The sequence below is a fragment of the Camelus dromedarius genome, chromosome 10 (assembly GCF_036321535.1).
Source record: "Camelus dromedarius isolate mCamDro1 chromosome 10, mCamDro1.pat, whole genome shotgun sequence".
In the NCBI taxonomy this organism is placed as follows: Eukaryota; Metazoa; Chordata; class Mammalia; order Artiodactyla; family Camelidae; genus Camelus; species Camelus dromedarius.
In genome coordinates, this window is record NC_087445.1 from 76340375 (window position 1) to 76358610 (window position 18236).

At 55.4% G+C, this 18236-nt stretch overlaps 2 protein-coding genes across 8 annotated transcripts; one reads left to right on the plus strand and one right to left on the minus strand.

The window, feature by feature from the left end:
- Positions 1-1046: 1046 nt before the first annotated feature.
- Positions 1047-7553, minus strand: ENTR1 (endosome associated trafficking regulator 1). 4 transcript variants are annotated; one of them, XM_031450842.2, is made up of 10 exons: positions 7341-7518; positions 7062-7211; positions 6264-6332; positions 5442-5557; positions 4778-5185; positions 4158-4231; positions 3608-3719; positions 3180-3242; positions 2660-2799; positions 1047-2053 (listed from the first exon to the last, which is right to left on the minus strand). In XM_031450842.2, exons 1-10 carry the CDS (start codon positions 7408-7410, stop codon positions 1957-1959), a joined length of 1299 nt encoding a protein of 432 aa, XP_031306702.2. In that variant the 5' UTR covers positions 7411-7518; the 3' UTR covers positions 1047-1956. The 4 variants fall into 4 exon arrangements, with proteins under 4 accessions (XP_031306702.2, XP_031306704.2, XP_031306705.2 ...); XM_031450844.2 differs by lacking the exon at positions 6264-6332 and having other exon boundaries at positions 7341-7517; XM_031450845.2 differs by lacking the exon at positions 7062-7211 and having other exon boundaries at positions 7341-7516.
- An 88-nt stretch (positions 7554-7641) lies between these two features.
- PMPCA (peptidase, mitochondrial processing subunit alpha) lies at positions 7642-17923 on the plus strand. Of its 4 annotated transcripts, XM_031450847.2 has the most exons (13): positions 7642-7734; positions 9041-9243; positions 9658-9737; positions 10030-10112; positions 11585-11679; positions 12471-12571; positions 12964-13227; positions 13552-13644; positions 13725-13843; positions 13952-14042; positions 14131-14193; positions 15681-15825; positions 16846-17923. In XM_031450847.2, exons 1-13 carry the CDS (start codon positions 7664-7666, stop codon positions 17013-17015), a joined length of 1578 nt encoding a protein of 525 aa, XP_031306707.2. In that variant the 5' UTR covers positions 7642-7663; the 3' UTR covers positions 17016-17923. The 4 variants fall into 4 exon arrangements, with proteins under 4 accessions (XP_031306707.2, XP_031306708.1, XP_064346769.1 ...); XM_031450848.2 differs by lacking the exon at positions 12964-13227; XM_031450850.2 differs by lacking the exon at positions 7642-7734 and having other exon boundaries at positions 9105-9243; positions 11587-11679.
- Positions 17924-18236: the final 313 nt, after the last annotated feature.

Here is an 18236-nt window from a genome sequence, read left to right on the forward strand (position 1 = left end):
GGAAGCTGGGATTGGCGCTGGAAGTGAGGACAACGACGACGGAAACTGCAAGCTGCCTGTTCTCCAGGGCTCACCGAGTGCCCCTGGAGTAGCCCAGGACGTGCCTACTGGAAATCCAGGGGCAGACACGCGGGTTCGTTTAAGTCACCGAGAATGGCGAACCCAAGTTTTGCTGTCGAACACTTCAAAAGTAAAGGGAGAGACCAGAGTGTAATAAAAGCCTGTGTCCGCCCACCTTACCTCGTGGAGACCCTCTCTGCCCACCCCGCCCCCCAGCAGGCCCTCCCCCCACGGCTGCAGCAGCTGGAGCCCACTCACATCCAGGGTCAGGAGTGGGTGGCCCATCTGAGGGTTGCTGCTCTGGGAGCCACCCTGCTTTGGGCCCAGCCTGGCCTGTGGGCCAGTGGGTGAAGGAGGTGCCAGGCTGGTGATCTGCCTGCATGGGCCCAACCCCTGTAAAATGCTGTGCCCTCCATACGGGGCTGTGGCCCGAGGCATCCTCCCTGGCAGTCCCAGCCCTGTTTTTACAGGTTTCCCAGAGCTGCTATGTGTACACCCAGAAAAGAACCTCTCTCTTACACTGTCCTGCTAGACCACCCCGTCTGAAGTCTGCTCTGACAATAGAACCCAGTGCCCACTTTTCACCAATGCGCAGGAGCACGAGGCATTGGTGAAGGGTAAGATGAAGGACATGGTCCACGGTGACTTCTGGGAGGCTCTTACCCATAGCTAGGGGCAGAGGGCCTAGCAGTTTAAACGTCTTGAAAATTCAGCCGCATGATCTCAAATGCTCCAATACTAGAATCTAACCTGTCCCACTCAACAGGCTGCTCTGATTCAACTCGCAAGTCTACAGCGTGCTGTCACTGCAGCCGGGCCCACACAGCAGTGGCCCGAGTCCACCCCTAACGGGCAGGGCACGATGCTTCATTCGTCAGCATAAACCACCTGTTAGGACAGGACAGGACACACACCTTGAAATCAGGGGACAGCCGCATGCTTCTCAGACACAACAGGCTAAGTCACAAAAACAGGGACAGTGCATATGAATTTTAGAATTTATTAAATAAAAAAGCTGTTGACTTGAAGAGGAGAGGAAAAGGAACTTTATTTTAAAAAATAACATCCACGGGAACACAGCCAGAAAGGCGTCTAGTGCACATGAGGCCTCACTGCGGACAGGAAGGGGTGGGAGAGGCACCGTGGGGCATGGCGCGCTGCCCCGGGAAGGCTCTGCCCACGCTCCACGCTCCTCAATTCTACACCTCATGGTATAAGATGCCACCTGAAACGTGTACCAAAACCCTTCAGCCAAGAGCAGTTTTCTGAATCTGAAGGCCCACGGAGAGATGCACTTAGATGGCCCCCCACCGTGGAATGCCCGTGCTGACTTTGGTCCCTGCGGGGGTCCGGGCTCAGGCCACCAACCACAGAGCCACCCTGTGAAGGCCAACAGAGTGGACACGAGCCAGAGGGGGTGCGGAGCGAGGGCGGGAAGGCACAAGTCCCCTCTGACTAGGTGTTTAGTTACGGCTCATTTAGTGTTGTTCTCGCCTCATGAAGTCAAGGACGAGCAACTGGACTTCTCTGACAATTATTCTGGAATGACAACGGAAAACGCTTATAAAACAGAACTACTGCTTTTGTGTTTAGTACATTAAAAAAAAACCACCAGCTCTTATAGAAGTGCCTCCCAGTAGCAGATCGGCAGCTGGAAACCAGCGGGAGCCCCCGGAGGGGCTGCGTCCAAGGCAGGGGCGGCCTCCTAGCCAGGAGCGGCTCCTCCCCGTGCGTGGCTGGTAACACTGTGACCGGTCGTGACGTCAGTCTCGCATGATAAAGATTTCTATCACGGGTGAGGACTGTTTATGTAAAGACACAGCGGTGCTTTGGAATCTTTGGGTAGTTATTTCAGGGTGTAAACAGAGCTGTGAGCTGGAAGCCCCTCAGTGGTTCTCAGGACTCCTCCTCATCTTTAATTTCAGAAATTCTGTCTATAGATTTAAGGATTTCAGCAACGAGATTCAACGTTTCAGCTCCAGAAACCAGCTGCCTGAAACGAGAATACAGACAGGACAGACCGCTACCACAGCTGCTCTAAAGTGCCAACAGAAGCGTTCACGTCCCAGAGTGAAAAGTGCAGGTTTGTTAAATCTTGGATTTACTCTGAAGAGACTCTTCATGCTCCACTTAAGCGAAATGGGCTTTGTCACTCACTGCTGCCCTGGCTGGGGTCGGCCCGGGGACAGAGCACGAGGGTGGCCGCTAACGACAGCAGCCGTCACCTCCCACAGTCTTACCGCGCTGAGCGCGGTCCTAGGTCCTTCTTCCAATTTATTTGCTTTTTACATGAGGGAAAGTATTATTATTTTTTTTCACTCAAAATCTCGGTGTTTTGTAGGCGAAGGAGCCAGGATTCAGGCCCGCCTGACGTTAACCTTCAAGCCTCCAGGGTGAGAATGGTCATCACCACGTGGGCCATAGGGGGCCGGCTGGCTGGTGTGCACCCTGTGACCCTGGGGTGAACAGGATCATCCAGCCCCCCTCACCCCGAGGGAGCCCTCGGTCTGCCGTGCGTGGGGTGGTCGTGGTTTGAAATCCCTCGCTGAGTGAGGTCCCACCCCGCCCCCGGCCAGCCGAGGGCACAGCCCGTGCTCACTTGATCGAAGTGTGTGCGTTGTTCATGACGACGCGGAGGTTCTGCAGGGCCACGTCCGTGTTCTGCTTCACCACAGTCAGGCTGGCGCCCTGGCCCGCCCGCAGGGCTTCATTCTCCCGCTTGAAGTTAGAGACCTGTGCCTGTGTGTGTGTGGGGGGGTGCTTTGAACTTCCCTGGCCAAACCTGGCGACAATGGTGGTCTTTCCTAGTGGGGGTGGGGGGCTCCTAATGGATGCGGGCCTGACGCTGTCCCCAGCCCTCCTCAGCGGTGACCCACAGAAATGAGACTAGCACGCGAGCACGTGCCACCCTGCCCTACAGTCCCCCACGCTGCGCGGTGTGCAGGCCCGGGGCCCAGGACTGAGTGGCTTCCTTCTTTCAGGGCCTGAGAGGAAAGCTCACACTGTCCTGATTTTGGATGCTTTGTCAGTTAGGGATGGGAAGAACCCCAGCAGAGGCTCTGGCGTGTTTTGGGGGATTTGTGTGCACGTGAAGCATCTGCGACCTTCCCTCTAGTTACCTGCAGCAAGCTTATTTCCTGTTTCAGTTTCATGACGTGATTTTCTGCCTTGACCGCCCGTTTCTGTGATTCCCCCCACAGAAAAAAAAAGAAGAAAGGCATCACTGACGTCATAATGTGGACACAGGCGTCCCCTCCTTCCTGGCCCCGCCGCCCTCACCCAGAGCCAGGCGGGCCCACCCCACCTTCAGGGTGCCCACTGTGAGGGACCTCTCCTCACAGAATCCGTGCCCCTGCTCACTGCCTGCCTGCGGGGCCCACCCAGGCCTCCGGTCCCCCAGGGCAGGGCTCAGCAGCAACAATGCCTGGGACTTGGGTCCCCTGCAGGGAGTGACACACCCAACACTTCACAATGTCCCTGTTGGCTCCGCCCAGCAGACAAAGGCCCTGCCCACCTCCCTCCTGCAAACAAGGAAACCGGCTCATACAGTCATGAGCTCCAGATTCTGCTCCACCTGCTGGACCACCGACTCCAGATCATGATAGTCACTCTCCTCCTTTATCATCTTGGCTTCTAATTTCCGCTCCAGTGTCCTCACCCTTGTTAAAGGAAAGCCCCGAGATGTTAATAACTCCCACGAGTAACGCTAACAGTATTAGAACAGAAGAAATTTTAATTGGGTTGATTGGATAAAAAACGTTAAGAGCCTGCTGCTTCAGAATGAACCTCAAGGAGGCCCAGCGGGGGAGGCAACAACCCCGAGCCAATGCAGAGTCAGCTCGTGGTCAGGGCCACCAGGTCAGGGGCACCGGGAGCCAACTGACCGCTCTGCTGCCTTGTCACCAAATTTGGTTGATTTCAGCCTCATGTTCAATGTAAACTTTTACACGGGACGTAAGAAACGTGTTTGATGCTGAGGATTTAATACAATAAAACCTGGGCTTGGTTCAACTTGGATACTTCGTCATTATTTTCAAATTGCTCTGTTTGGGTCAGAAGACGTTTTGAACTGTGATCCTAACTAAAGGCTTACATACATTTCTGTTTGAGTTTCAGAGAAGCTCTGAACCTCAGTCAGCTTTCTTCTTAGCTTAGAATTTTCATCTTTGAGCTGCAGAAAAAGAAAATCCTCATTAGCAACTCAGCGTGTCTCACTCCCAGGAGTCTGGACTTCTGCCATTTGGCTCTGGAACACAGAATGTTCCAGAGTCACCCCACAGTCCACTTACAGAGAAAGACCAAGAATAAAGCTGTCTGCTTTCCCAAGGCCTATAGTCACAACTTCAATCATATTCATACCTTGTAACGCTTTTCTAGGTAATTACTACTTTTTAAAATGCCTTCAGAATACTGGGCAGGCTGTCCCTAAGCCACCGGTTGGAGTGGACCCTGTTCTAAGGGGCAGCTCTGAGGGTCTCAACCTTGCTACAGCTCATGCCTACGGGGGGCCAGACCTTGCAGCCCCCGCAGGGCCTTTCAGTGGGTTACGGGCACACTGGGCAAGGGCCCCGCACAGAGACCCTGGTGCGGACTGCTGTCTTTGGAGCCAAAACCCCAGGCCATCGAGGCCTCCAGAGCTCTCCAGGTTTTTCTCCAAGAATGCTGCTCAGATCTGAGCTGTTACTGGGGACCTGACACACAGTCCCCCCTCACTTACTGCTTCATAACTTATCTGCAGTGTCCGAAGGTGCCTGTCCCCCAGTGACTCTCCGTGGGCTGCAAAGTCTGCGCTGGGGCTCCCCGCTGGGGAGACGCGAGAGTCGGAGTCACTCAGCGTCCACGCGGGCAGAGACTCAGGCCCCGCCAGCTCCGATGGGTTGGAAAAAAAGGAGATGTAGGTGCTGCAGGGTGATGTGCTGGCAGCGACCCTGGACGAGTGGGTCTGCTCCACAGCAGACGGCAGGTAGGCCCCATTCCACCTGTCGTCCTCATCCTCGTCCTCGTCCAGGAGGTCACCAGCCCCTGTCGGGTCTTCGAAAAACGGCTGCTGGTATTCCAGGCCATACCCCACAGTTTGGGAGGTTGGGGAGTTATGGTCGAGTCCCAGAGAGTGCCTCGTGGATTCCTAAAAAAAAAATAGGGGGTCAAAGCTCAGACTCAGAAGACACTGCAGGCCTTTCTTCCTGGACGTTCAACGCTGGAACTACTGGGAAGGTGGGAGGCAGGAGGGATCCATGCAGCTTCCCCACCAGGATTAGCAGCTGCTTCGATGTGCCCCACAACTCCTGCAAAACCTTCTCGGAAGGAACGCTGCCAATCAGAGGAGAGACGTCCTCTGGAGGGTTTTTCTGAAAGTACTGCAAACAGTGCCTTCGAGCTACCTTTGAATAGATCCTGCTGTTGGTCGTGTTCTCTTTTGACAGGCCAAGGTTCTTGGTTTTCAAAAACTCTTTAAAGGAGAATGGATTTGCCTCTTCAAGATCTTCAAGTTTATCATCTGAAATGATAACGCACGTCACACATGCAAAGAGTCTCCAGAAGGTCATTAAAAGGGGACTTTCCCATGCACTGCTCTTTCCCAAACTCGGCCCCAGCGCAAACTGGGAAGGCTGCCCTTGTCTTTCCACCAGACCCCGGTGACACTAGGAAATGAGCGCAGGCCAATGAAACAGACCTACTCCTCTCTGTCCTGAGCCCCTTGGTTCCCACACCTTGGGGCCCATGGAGTCCACCTCAGAATCTTTATGACCACGATGCACCTCAGCTCCCACACAGGCTGAGTTTTAGTTGGCCTGGGGGCAAAGTGCGCCCGCGGGCCACGCTGGGAATCACTGCTCCGCTTTCCCGCTGCCAGTACCCAGCCAGCCACACTGCTGCCCTTCCGGCCCACCAATTACCCAAGCCCAGGTGCCAACCCTGCATAAAGTTAGTTCCTGTAACCCCAGCCCCGGCTGTATCCTCAGACCCTCAGGCAGGGTTTCCCCCTCACCTCCACTCGCCACGTCCCAGTTCTCTGGCCCCATGCCCTTTTTCCCTTGGCCCTGGGGTCAAGACTGAATCTGTGGGATTCTACCTCCACCTGATCTTTTGGGCTCCAGGTACACTAATTCCATGCTGTCAAACCAACAACCCCACTACCAAGCACATGCCTGGCACTGTGTGTTTGATGAAGAGAAAAAGAAAGGATTACTGAACTACTCTACCTCCAAAATGTGTGTTCTGGGCTCCTGATGGACCTTGCTTAGTACATTTCCCCTTTCCATAGCCAAAATCTGCAAAGAGACATCGTCACCCCACCATGATCACAGGAATCCTTTATGACCTCAACTTTTTTTTTACATGGGGTCTGTACTGCAGTGGTTCTCATAGCCTGGGGAACTTTCAAAGCACAAGCACCTGGATTCCTGCCCCTAGAGATGGTCTGACTTCCATGGGCCCTAGCATGTGTGTTTCTGACAAAGCTCTCAATAGGTTTGATGCCCAGTGGGGCAGGTACATATATCCTCCTGCATCTTGTGGTACCTCCTGAATGCCCTTGTGGGTTGCCATGGCCTCTCAGACCCTCACATAACTACCTGAACACTCCAAGGACACCCTGGACACGAGGCGGTGTAGTTGCTTGGGGAGAATTAGGATGAACTAAGGCTGCCCACTGCCCAGCTGCAGTGACCAGAGGATCACTGCAGCTGGTTTCCAAGCCTTGCCTACTGGATGAAGGCTCCCTTGCCCTGAAAGAACGAGGTGGTTTCCCTTGCTCCCACTGCGCATACCTCCACTCCAGTATTTACCATCCTGTACTAGAGCTGTCTGGCTGGGGGGGATCCAAGATCAGACTGTGAGCTCCTGGGGGCGGGACCCCTATCCCCTCGCGTCCTGTACTCCCAGCGCCCGGCACACGGTGGTGCTAGTGCTTATCGCTAGGTCAAGGGGTGAGTTCAGGCTACAGCACAGGTACCTACAGGTAGTGCCGGCACCGGGGATCCCTGAGGCTGGTCTCTCACCTGTGTCTCCCACGGAAGCTAGCACCGGACTGGGCACATAGCACATAAACGTCGGCCGAATGCCGAAGAAGTGGGACTCCAGGTCCCTGCCATGGGGGCGCTCACAGTCTAGCTGGGGGAGACAAGACCGGCGCTCATAGAACGCTGGAGCTGTAATAACAACAAGAGCGACTTCACCGCGCGCCGGCGCTGCGCGGGCGCTCTGCGTGCCCGCCTCACCTGGACCTCAGCACGGCCACCGGGCCGCGGACCCCGGCCCTTGCCCGCTCCGCCGCTCACCGTCCGAAATGACGAGGCTCCGGGCCCGGGATAGCGGGGTGACGCCCGGGCGGCGCGCGTAGCCCGCCATCGCCGCGGGCCCGGCGGCGCCAGCCCTCCCTAGCCCGGCAGCGGCGGCTCCATGGCCCCGGCTCCGCCCCGGCCGCGGCCCGAGTTGCCCGCCCCAGTCGCCCGCCGCTCGGCCGCCGCTCCGAGGCTCTGGCCGCTGCTTCCGCTCCGCGCACCGGAAGCGCGAGCCCGAACGTCGCGGGCCGGCGCCGGGGGGGCGGGGCGTCAGGGGCGGAACAGGAAGTGACGACAGAACCGGTGGGCGGAGACACAAGATGGCGGCTATGGTGTTGGCGGCGACGCGGCTGCTGCGAGGCTCGAGCTCCTGGGGCCGCTCGCGGCTGAGGTGAGTCGAGGGCCGGCCATGGGTCGGTCGGAGGCTGGGGAGGTTCGCGTCTCTCTGGACGTTTAATCTTTGGCTTCCCCAGGCCGAGGCACGGCGCCAGGCGGTCGGACTGGGACTGCGGGATCCCAGGCCCGTCCTCGACACGTCGTGGGCACTTCCCCGCCTGGCGCCGCGGGCCCGGGCCCCGAGCCCCATCCGGCTTTCCTGTCCCGCCGTCTCCTCCCGGGCGGACGGGAGCTTGTCCGAGGTCACGTGTCATCTCGCCTCGGCCCCTTCCTGCCTCGTGCCCCCTTATGAGGCCGAGCCCGCGGGGCCTCAGGTCCTTTGGGCCCACAGAGCCAGGATTCTGTGGTCGCCAAAGCTGTGCCCTTGATAGCCGTGCCGTGTCCCCTCCTGTTGTTGTCTGGCCTTTTCTCTACCCGCCGCCATCGCGCTCCAGTGGCCAGGCCTGCGTTTTTCCACACTTGGCACTTTCACTGAGACAAGGGATGGATGTCGACACCGCTCTGTCTGCAGGAACTGTGTAGGCGCCTGGGTGCGATGGGGACAGAAACACCATCGCTGTCCCCAGACAGTGAGGGTAGATAGTAGCCTGCCCAGAGTGTCAGCTTTGGAGCACGTAAGTCGAATTCAGTGATGGGAAACAGGAAAGACTAACTTAAAGTCGAATGATGAGGGGTGATCTCAGAGGAAGTGACATTTAAACTGAGAGATGAAGAATGAAAGAAGAGTCAACCATGTGAAAAGTGCGGGTGAGAGCAGGGTGGGCCAGAACAGTGAGATCAGAAGCTTTGGGGATGAAGTGCCCAGTGTGCTCTGGGAATGGACTAACAGGCCAGAGTGAACCAGACCTAGCTGGGGGATGGGCGGTTAGGAGGTGAGTTTGGATAAGTCAGAGGCCAGACCACACGTGGCCTTCCAGTCTAGGTGAAGAGGTGGGGCTTCCGTTTCCACTCCAGTGGGGCTGTGGAAGGGCAGGGCTCTGTGTGGAAAAGCTGATTTAACCCACACAGCCTCCCTCAGAGTAAGGTGCTGTTATTACTGTTTATCTCACAGAGTTGCATTTGAGGCCCGAAGACCTGAGCCAACTTGTGGCAGGCCCCTGGGCTCAGCCAGGATTCGTCCCCCGCAGTAGTGTGTTTGGTCACCCCTCTGGGTTATCTCTGGAGACGTGTAGAAATACATCCTTTATGAAGGGAGAGACTGACTTGTAATACAGATAGAATACAGATAACTGCACGTAGGTGGTCCCCACGAGTTCTGTCGGCTCAATGTTGTTGTAACGGGGCTAATGTCTCTGTTTTAGGTTTGGAACCCCTGCGTACAGACGGTTTAGTAGTGGTGGTGCCTACCCCAACATCCCCCTGTCTTCTCCCTTACCTGGAGTACCCAAGCCCGTTTTTGCTACAGTTGATGGACAGGAAAAGTTTGAAACCAAAATTACCACACTGGATAATGGGCTTCGTGTGGCATCCCAAAATAAGTTTGGACAGTTCTGTACAGTAGGAAGTAAGTACTGTACTGTTCGCCGTGTTGTGGGTGGTCCCGTTTGCTGTAACGTGCACACACTTCACTTGACTGTCGGTTGTAATTAGTCCATCATTAATGGATTGTATCCTGAGTGAAAAAGCATGGCATAAAATCTGAAAACTTAGTAGACTAAGTAAGAAGGGTGGCTGTTTTGGTGGTGGACTTTTCCCCTCTTTCTTCCTGTTATTCTAACAATTTTCCACCACGAGTATAAAGCGCGCAGGTCTGTAAATACATGTGTTTTAGCTGTGAGGCCGTCCTGAGTAAGGTGGTGAACATACTCATCGTCTCGTTTGTTTACATCTGCTTATGTAGTCATCACAATTTTAAAAGGTTTCTCTTGATTAAATCTTCCCCTTTGAACTTACTTGTCAATTTCCTTTTTATTGCCAGTTCTTATTAATTCAGGATCAAGATATGAAGCAAAATATCTTAGTGGAATTGCTCACTTTTTGGAAAAATTGGCATTTTCGGTCAGTGTCCAACTTGTGATTTTTTTTTTAACTTTTTTATTGAGTTATAGTCATTTTACAACAAGTTGTGATTTCTGAGGTTATACTTGGGAGGAATCTGTCAAGTTTTGCTTTTTTTAAGTGGTTATTTTAATAGATGATTAAATTGCAAAATTAACACTAATGAAAGATTTCTAAGTTAAAAGATAATTTGATGCAATGTGTTTTTAAAGCAACGGTAATTTTTTTCTTAAAAGTTGTATTTTAGAGGTTGTTTTGGATTGCTTACTTAGTTTTTATTTATCCTTTCTAGTCTACTGATCGATTTGGCAGCAAAGATGAAATTCTGCTTACCTTGGAAAAGCATGGGGGTATTTGTGACTGCCAGACATCGAGGTACACCAGCTTTTACATACGGACTCATTTTGCATCAGGTGAAACTGTTCTTCTCATCCTTGGTCAGAGTCCCACTGAGCCCCTCCCATCAGAGAGGCTGTGGAGGTGGATGGGGAGAAGTGAGGCCTGATCTGGGCAGAGAATTGGGTGGAGAACTGGATGGGCAGAACACATGGGTGGCAACGCTTACACAGAGGAAGGTGCTTTGAGGCCCAAGCAGTCCCCAGAAGGCTGCTTACCCTATTGTTTGAGCCAGGCTGCTGGCTGGGCCCTGGAATGCCGAGCAGGCCCTGTCCCCAAGATGTGCACAGATTGGGCAGAGGGCTGCACCCTAGGCAGTAGACAAAGAAGCCAGGGACCAAGGGTGGTGGGAGCGTGGGGTGAGAACTAACTTGGTCTGGAGTCAGGAAAGGAAGGAAGGGCAACTCAACATTGGGGCTGGTTCTTGGAGAAATTTGCCAGATGGAGTGAGGGGGACTGTGGCTCAGACTGGGGAGCAGCAGGTGCCGAGGCTCAGCCTGGAGGAGGCAGTGGTGTGTGTGGGGACGGGGGAAAGTCCAGTAAGTAGCTGGAGCACAGATGGGGCAGGGTGCTGTGGGCACAGGCAGATGGTGTTTGCCAGCTGTGGGCCCCTTTCAGAGAGCTCTGTCAGGCAACAAGACGAGTGGACAGAGGTCACACGTGGTTGGTTGTTTCAGTCTGAATGCTACGAAATTACACAGAAAAGAATTAGAGTTAGCGTGGAGGCCATGTGTTCACATTTTCCAAAAGAGTCTTTGAAAGCTCCTGGCTCCCAGCTATTTGAATGCAGTCCAGACGCGTGCCCAGTATGTGAGCCCATCTCCCTCCGTCTCCCCAGGGCTCTTCCTTCTGGTCAGGCAAGACTGTGTTCTGACCCTGACACCGCCCACTAATCTCAGCTCAGACTTCATTCTTGTCACTGTCCTGCGTGGACCTGCAGCACCTCCCCGCTGAGAATGGCCCCTGGTCTGCAAAGACACTGGCGGCCGTGTCTCCCCTTGAAGGCTCTCCTGTCCGCGTGGGTTATGTCTGTTCTGTGTGGGCTCCTGCCTGACTCTGCTCCATCCTGTGGCTGTGTGGTTGTCATGCCAGTGCCTCCCGACCGACTTGGTGCCTGTCTGATCCTCGTGCCCCGTGCTGTGAGCTGATGCCACAGGGAGTCTCTGCTCCCCAGCCACCTAAGGCCAGGCCTGTTCCCATCTTGATAGTTCACATAGCGGACACTCAGAAAGCACAGGATGAAATGACTCACCTTGGAGGGAGCCTGTGCTGGTGCAGTCCTCTCAGAGCTGGCTCTTTGGTCTGGCTGGACAGTGTCTTCTGCCCAGTGCGTAGCCAGCACGCAGCTGTGTTTCCTACGCTGTGAGGCAGGAAAGGGAGAAAGGCACCAAGCGTGTGCTGACACCTGCCGCGACCTCAGCGCCCAGTGCCCGGTGTTGTCGGTTTTCCAGAGACACCACCATGTATGCTGTGTCTGCTGATTCTAAAGGCCTGGAGACGGTGGTTGGTTTGCTGGCTGATGTGGTCCTGCACCCCCAGCTGACAGGTGTGCATTCAGGCTGCTTGAGGGATTTGGGGGATGGAATACTGGGAGAAGCGCCACCCCAGGGAGGGGCGTGGCTTTCCTGGAGCCCTGGGGCTCACCTGCCAGCGACAGCAGGGTCTCGTTAGAAATAATGCCAATGATTAGAAGAGTCCTTGGTGCTTCATCCTTGTCTCTATGCCCTCTGACATTTGTGGTGACCTTGCTTCTTTCATTTCAGAAAGGCACCTCAGACTGTCTTTAAAGACCTTGCCTGACATACTAACAGAAGTTTCCACGTCCCCATCCCCCTTCCCTTACTCATCCTTGCAAGTGGCAGGACTTTGAGCTCCCCAGCAGGAGTGGGCCAGGAGCAAGGGCTGGGCCATTGGTCCCAGCTGCTCTAACTGACCCCTGCTTCATAGCACCGTGGCCTTGAGGTCCCAGGCTGCAGTTCCGATGACGATTTTTTGGGGTGCCTGTCCTAGGTAGCTGATGAAATGGCACCCCTGACGTTGGTCTGGGGTTCTGTGTTCTAAGCACCTTCACACCCAGGCTGATTTTTGATCCTCATGGCAGCAGACGGGTCAAGGTCCTGAGTGCCTCTAATGGGGAGGGAGCCAAGGCTCAGAGCAGGCAGAGACTGATGAGGGGCCCAATTCCTTCAGGTCACAGCTGAGGGCGCTCTCACCCCAGCTCCTGCAAGTGTCCCCCAGGTCTGCCCCTGAGGAAGGCGGAGGGGACCCTGCCAGCAGCTGCCAGCCAGTGATGCTCAGGGCAGTCTCCGTCTGAGCCTTGTCTTTGGTTCTTTGCAGATGAGGAAATTGAGATGACCCGAATGGCAGTCCAGTTTGAGCTGGAGGACCTCAACATGAGGCCCGACCCGGAACCGCTTCTCACCGAGATGATCCACGAGGTGAGGCTGTCACTCACACCGGGCCGATGTCACCTCACAGAACAGTCTTCATTTCAGTTTTTTAAGTTGAAGCGTAGTCAGTTTAGAGGGTCGTGTTAGTCTCTGGATCTGCTATTTAGGCAAGGCTTTAACTTCCCAGTTCTTAAAGTGACAGAGCTCTAGAGTGAGCCTATTGTTTTGCATTTCTTATGAGCTTTTGCTCTGGAGCAGCAGATTTACCATTTTTGTAAACACTCAAGACTGCTACTGCCAAGCCGTAGCTGAAGTGAGCAGCTGGTGGGCTTCCCCCGTGTGGTGGGGGCCTCTGTGGCAGGGCTGCCGCAGGCCTGGCTCGCTTGCGGAGACCTGGTCGTGTTCTCGTCACTCGCGTTGCTCTTGCTTCCCTCATTCAGGCTGCTTACAGGGAAAACACAGTTGGCCTGCACCGTTTCTGCCCCACAGAGAACATAGCAAAGATCAATCGAGAGGTGCTTTATTCTTACCTGAGAAACTACTACACCCCCGACCGCATGGTGCTGGCTGGAGTGGGGGTGGAGCACGAGCGCCTGCTGGAATGTGCCATAAAGCATCTCCTGGGGGCCCACCCAGCCTGGGGCAGCGAGGCGGCTGTGCAGGTTGACAGATCGGTGGCGCAGTACACCGGGGGCATCGCCAAGGTAAAGCCGGGGGTCCCGGGACCTCGGGTTGAGGACGTTCTCTTTGACGTCGTTTCAGTGTGTTCCTGTGAAGGTGTCAGGATTAGCTGTGCGTTCGTGGCTTTACCTTAGTGCATATTACTCGAAGCATGCCACATGCTCCCTGAGCGCTTGTGAGACGAGAGTCCAGCTGGGCCTGAGGCGGGGGCAGTTCTTTCCTCTAGAGGGAGTTTTCTGACATCCGTGGATGGCTTCTGTATAACTGCTTTTAAGACTGAGAAGTTTGCATGGTCTGGTGGTGTGGTTTATCATGTGTGCACACACATCCGTTCTGCTTGGTTGCAGCTGGAAAGAGACATGTCCAATGTCAGCCTGGGCCCTGCCCCATTCCCGGAGCTTACGCACATCATGATAGGGCTGGAGAGCTGCTCCTTCTTGGTGAGTCCCAGCAGCTTGGACGGGTCGCCCTGGAGCCAGGGCCGCCTTGCGGCTGAGCTCGGCCCTCCCATCTCCTGCAGGAGGCAGACTTCATCCCCTTTGCGGTGCTGAACATGATGATGGGGGGCGGCGGCTCCTTCTCAGCCGGTGGGCCCGGCAAGGGCATGTTTACCAGGCTCTACCTCAACGTGCTCAACAGGTGCGCTGGATGCTTTCCCCTGGCTGTCCCGGGGCCTCCAGGCCCGCCGAGGGTGCTCCGGGACCCTGATACCACCTTCCTGGTGGCCCTCTCTCCCACTCCTCACAGGCACCACTGGATGTACAATGCGACCTCCTATCATCACAGCTATGAGGACACGGGCCTCCTGTGCATCCATGCCAGCGCTGACCCCAGACAGGTGAGCCGGGTGTCGCCAGCGCCTTCTTCGGAGCATTGCGGGGCTGTTGGGCTCAGGTCATGCTCTTCCGCTCCACGCTCTCTTACAGGTTCGGGAGATGGTGGAAATCATCACCAGAGAGTTTGTTTTAACGGCTGGAACCGTGGACGTGGTGAGTACGGCCTGGAGCCATTTCCAGCAGCCCCACAGTGTTGGACAGGTGGAGACCATGGTGTAGGGTGGCTGGCAGTGGGCCCGTTCTCTGTGCCCACAGCGCCAGTACCCCAGCCAGGGTAGTGTGGCCCATGGGGTGACTCAGGCCTGCAGCCCTGGGAGCCCATCCTCCCCGTATCCATGCTGAGAGCCACCTCCAGCACAAGGTCTGTGTGCTCTGACCAACCCCGTGCGTCCTGTGATCGTCCTGGGCCCCTCTCAGCAGCCCTGGGAAACCAAGTGAACTAAGGCAGCGCCGTACAAAACGTGTGGGCCACTCAGCATTTGTCCTAGCTTCCTCCTGGCTGTGTAGCTTTTCCGTAGTAACCTTAGGTTTTGTTTCATGTTTTTAATTTCATTTTTTATACTGAACATGTTTAGAAGTCTTGTTTCTTCCTGCACCAGAACTGGCACAATTAAGTCGATTTCATGTACATTATGGACTGATGCATGCATGCGCATGCACACATACACACCAGCAGCTGCAGCGAAGCCCAGCGCGTGAGCTGTCTGCCCTGTGGGCGGGAGGGTGTCCTTCACCTTTAGAGCTTCTTTTCTGCACATTCCGTGTTTTCTGCAGGAATCACGTACTCCCTTTTTAGTTCAGAAAAAGGAACATTATTTTAAAAATACAAATGTGTTTAAAAATTAACACTTGATGGTTCCCTTAGCGTTTTGCTAGAAAAACTGTTTTTCTCTAATGTGAAGTCGGTCTGAGAGAAGGTAGCTGCCTGAAGTTTCAAAAATAAAGATGTGTCTTAAATTAGAAGTTATTTTACTTAAAAAGCACAGACTCTTAAGTAGCCAGGATGTTTTCCGACATTCGTTCCTCCAAGTCAGGTAGCTCCCAGGTCGACCGGCCTGGCGTTTCTCACCCAGCCCCGCCCCTCTTTCCTACCGTCGACTCCCAGGCTGAGCATTGTAACCGTAACCCCCTGGAGTCACGGAGCTGTAGATTCCACACTTGGTCTGAGGGGCTCGAGTCGCAGGGTTAGTAGATGAGCAGGTTCCCCTAGAGTTTCCCGGGGGGCCTGCTCCTGGGACTTGGGTGCTGCCCCGGCATCTGCACGCATCTGTCTTCCTTGTGATCTTGACGTGTGGCCAGCTTTGGAGTCCTGGAGTTTGGGTGTTTGACATTTCACCCTGCCCACTGCATGGCGAACTTTTTAAACATGAGAATGTTTAAACATTAGCATGTTTCTTCCTTATTTAAAATACGGTGAAGGTCCTACCAAATGTAGGTCCAGCCCCACCCAGAAAACAGAGGAAGTGTGGCGGGATTTGCCTAGGAGCCCAAGCCCACGGGTGTCTTCCCTTCCCTCAGCCTGGGGCACGTGGAAGACCCTTTGCAGGGACGCTTCCGTCGGCCACTCTGTGGGCTGCGTTGTTGGCGAGCAGCTGGAGGGGCGGCAGTGAGCCCTGAGAGCTGAGCCGTGTGCCCCGCAGGTGGAGCTGGAGCGGGCCAAGACCCAGCTGATGTCCATGCTCATGATGAACCTGGAGGCCAGGCCCGTCATCTTCGAGGACGTGGGCAGGCAGGTGCTGGCCACCCGCTCCCGGAAGCTGCCCCACGAGCTATGTGCGCTCATCCGTGAGTACCGCGCTCACGGCTCGGCCGAGACGGCCTCTCCCCCGGAGGAGGCCAGGGGCACGCGTCCCGCCCTGCCAGTGTTGGCTGAGTGCCTCCCCGCATGACCCCAGCTTTTGCCCCCCATTATGAAAGGGCTTCTTACAATCACTGTGGGTTTCAAAGCAGGTTCAGTGAGGAAATGGGCGGAAGGCTCCTGGCGCAGTGCTGTTCTGCACATGGAGAGGCTCCAGCAGGGGTACCCTGTGGGCTCTGTGGTGGGGTCGGGTCTCCAAGTGTCTGAGGCCTCCCACCAGTGACCTTCAGGAGGCCCTGGAACTTCTCCCAGTTGTATGCCAAACTTGATTTGCTTGTGACGCATTGTGGGACAGGCTGATCTTAGCTTCATCAGATTGTCGAAGGGTCTGCAAGCCCACAAGGGCTCGGCCTCCCACTCTGTGGAGACGAGGAACCTGGGGTCTCCTGAGTGTGGAGTCCTGCTGGGACGGTGCTTGCCCCCCACGTGTGGCCCCTTGTCCTTCCTTGGAGATCCCTTCAGTCACTTCAGTATGACAGTCCCATCTCTCCAAGGCCTTGTTTTCCATAGAAGATAAGCCTACTGGTGGGCGTGTTCACTGGGGTGTGGTTTCTGGGTTCTGACCTCCGAAGGCTGCACCCTTCTGTCCATGCAGCCCTGAGGATTTTGGTTTTTTCCTCCCCTGTGGATTCGTCATGTAGGTAACTCATTAGATGAGGGGGTCCTTTCTTTTTTAATTGTATTAACTCCTATTGGGTTGGGCATGTCTGTACGCATTTGAAAGTACATAATTTTAAACCAAAGACACTTCCCCATTCCTAAGAAATTTCACCGATTCACTGAGTCCACTCACAGCTGCATTTGGACCCTCTGGGGTCCTGAGGTGGTGAAGTGATGGGAGATTGGGGACCCCTCAGTCCGCTTAGCGATCGCAGCCACTGCGTGGAGAGGACTGGAATCGTGGACGAGTCACGTGTCCCCCGATGTCTTTTTGTTCCCTGTGCCAGGCGATGTGAAGCCAGAAGACATCAAGAGAGTTGCTTCTAAGATGCTGCGGGGGAAGCCTGCAGTGGCCGCACTGGGGGACCTGACTGACCTGCCGACATACGAGCACGTGCAGGCGGCGCTGTCCAGCAAGGACGGGCGCCTGCCCAGGATATACCGGCTCTTCCGATAGAGGCCCTGGGACCCGCAGACCCAGAGCTGTTAGCACCTTTTTATGTGCTTCTTGGGATGTGACTTTAGAGCAAACATTCATAAATGGTGCACTCTCGGGCTTTTTTCCCTAAACATCAGTGAACCTATTTAATGTTACCAGAGCACAGCTGTTCAGAATTGAACGTGCCAATCAGTGGAATAAAGATTTCTCTCCACGGCTGCAGCTGGACACCAGGTGAAGCACAGAGGTTACAGCCACCACTGTAGTCAGACCAGGTTGGTCTCCACACCTCCACAAGGAGCTTCGCTGGGAGGGGGCCTCCATGAGGTCTCCGAGACTGGCAGTCCCTGGGTGGGGGAGCACCCAGCCGTCTCCTCAGGCCAGCAGGCTGTCAACCCTGCCCGCTGCCGAGAGGCCTGTGCTGCCCACACTGAGTGCCATGGTGGGTCCCGGGGCGACGTGAGCACCCGCTTCTCTCCCTGAGGGTTGTCCAGCTTGACCCGGCACTGTGAACCCTCTTGCCCAATCTCCGAGGTGTGGATGTGCATGGGGTGGGGGAGGTGGGGTGCTTACAACTGACAGCTGGAAAACGGCAAAGCCCGTGAGCATGATGAAGGGTGGGGAGTTCAAAAAGGTCTGGTGACCTTGGTGACCCAGGACACTGCGGGGGCCTCAGACACATACAGGTCCCCAGGTTGCATGTGGGAGGCCGGGGCCTGGACATGTGCATTGGCTGCCTTGGGCTGTTCCCTTGCTGCCATGGTTCAGAAGGCGGCTTCCTGGTGGTCAGCAGCTTGCACTCGGACCGCACAGTTTTATAGAGGAGTCATCTCCAAATTGTGGTTTTTGAAATGTGAGGAGGTGCGGGCTCTGCAGTCCAGCGTGGGGGGGGGGGTACAAGGAAAAATAAACACGTGAGCATCGCCTTTCTCGTCTGTTTACTCTGCAGGGCCTGTGGTTCCATTTCCATCCCTTTCCGACTCCTGGGTGGGAGGCGTCTGGGCCCGGCGCTGACTCCGCGCTCCCCTCGCAGTCCCGTCCACTGGGGTGGGAGCCTGAGAGTCAAAGGCGCGGTCCTGCAGTGCAGACTTAAAGTCCTCACCGCGTTGGGGGTGGGGGGGGAGGCGCGTGGCAGACAGGCCAGGAGGGGCTGTGCCCCTGAGGTATGTTCAGATGGACTTGCCTGGGCTGCACTCGACTCCTGATGAGCCTCCTAGAAGCTGGCGCTCATGCAGGGCT

Coding starts and splice junctions, on each gene's coding strand:
- ENTR1 (XM_031450842.2), bottom strand. CDS start 7,410: ATGGCGGGCTACGCGCGCCGCCCGGGCGTCACCCCGCTATCCCGGGCC. Junction 5,186..5,441: donor ACAGCAGGATCTATTCAAAG/GTAGCTCGAAGG, acceptor TTTTTTTTTTAG/GAATCCACGAGGCACTCTCT. Junction 2,800..3,179: donor AGGAAATAAGCTTGCTGCAG/GTAACTAGAGGG, acceptor ACACACACACAG/GCACAGGTCTCTAACTTCAA.
- PMPCA (XM_031450847.2), top strand. CDS start 7,664: ATGGCGGCTATGGTGTTGGCGGCGACGCGGCTGCTGCGAGGCTCGAGC. Junction 13,645..13,724: donor TGGAGAGCTGCTCCTTCTTG/GTGAGTCCCAGC, acceptor CATCTCCTGCAG/GAGGCAGACTTCATCCCCTT. Junction 14,194..15,680: donor CGGCTGGAACCGTGGACGTG/GTGAGTACGGCC, acceptor TGTGCCCCGCAG/GTGGAGCTGGAGCGGGCCAA.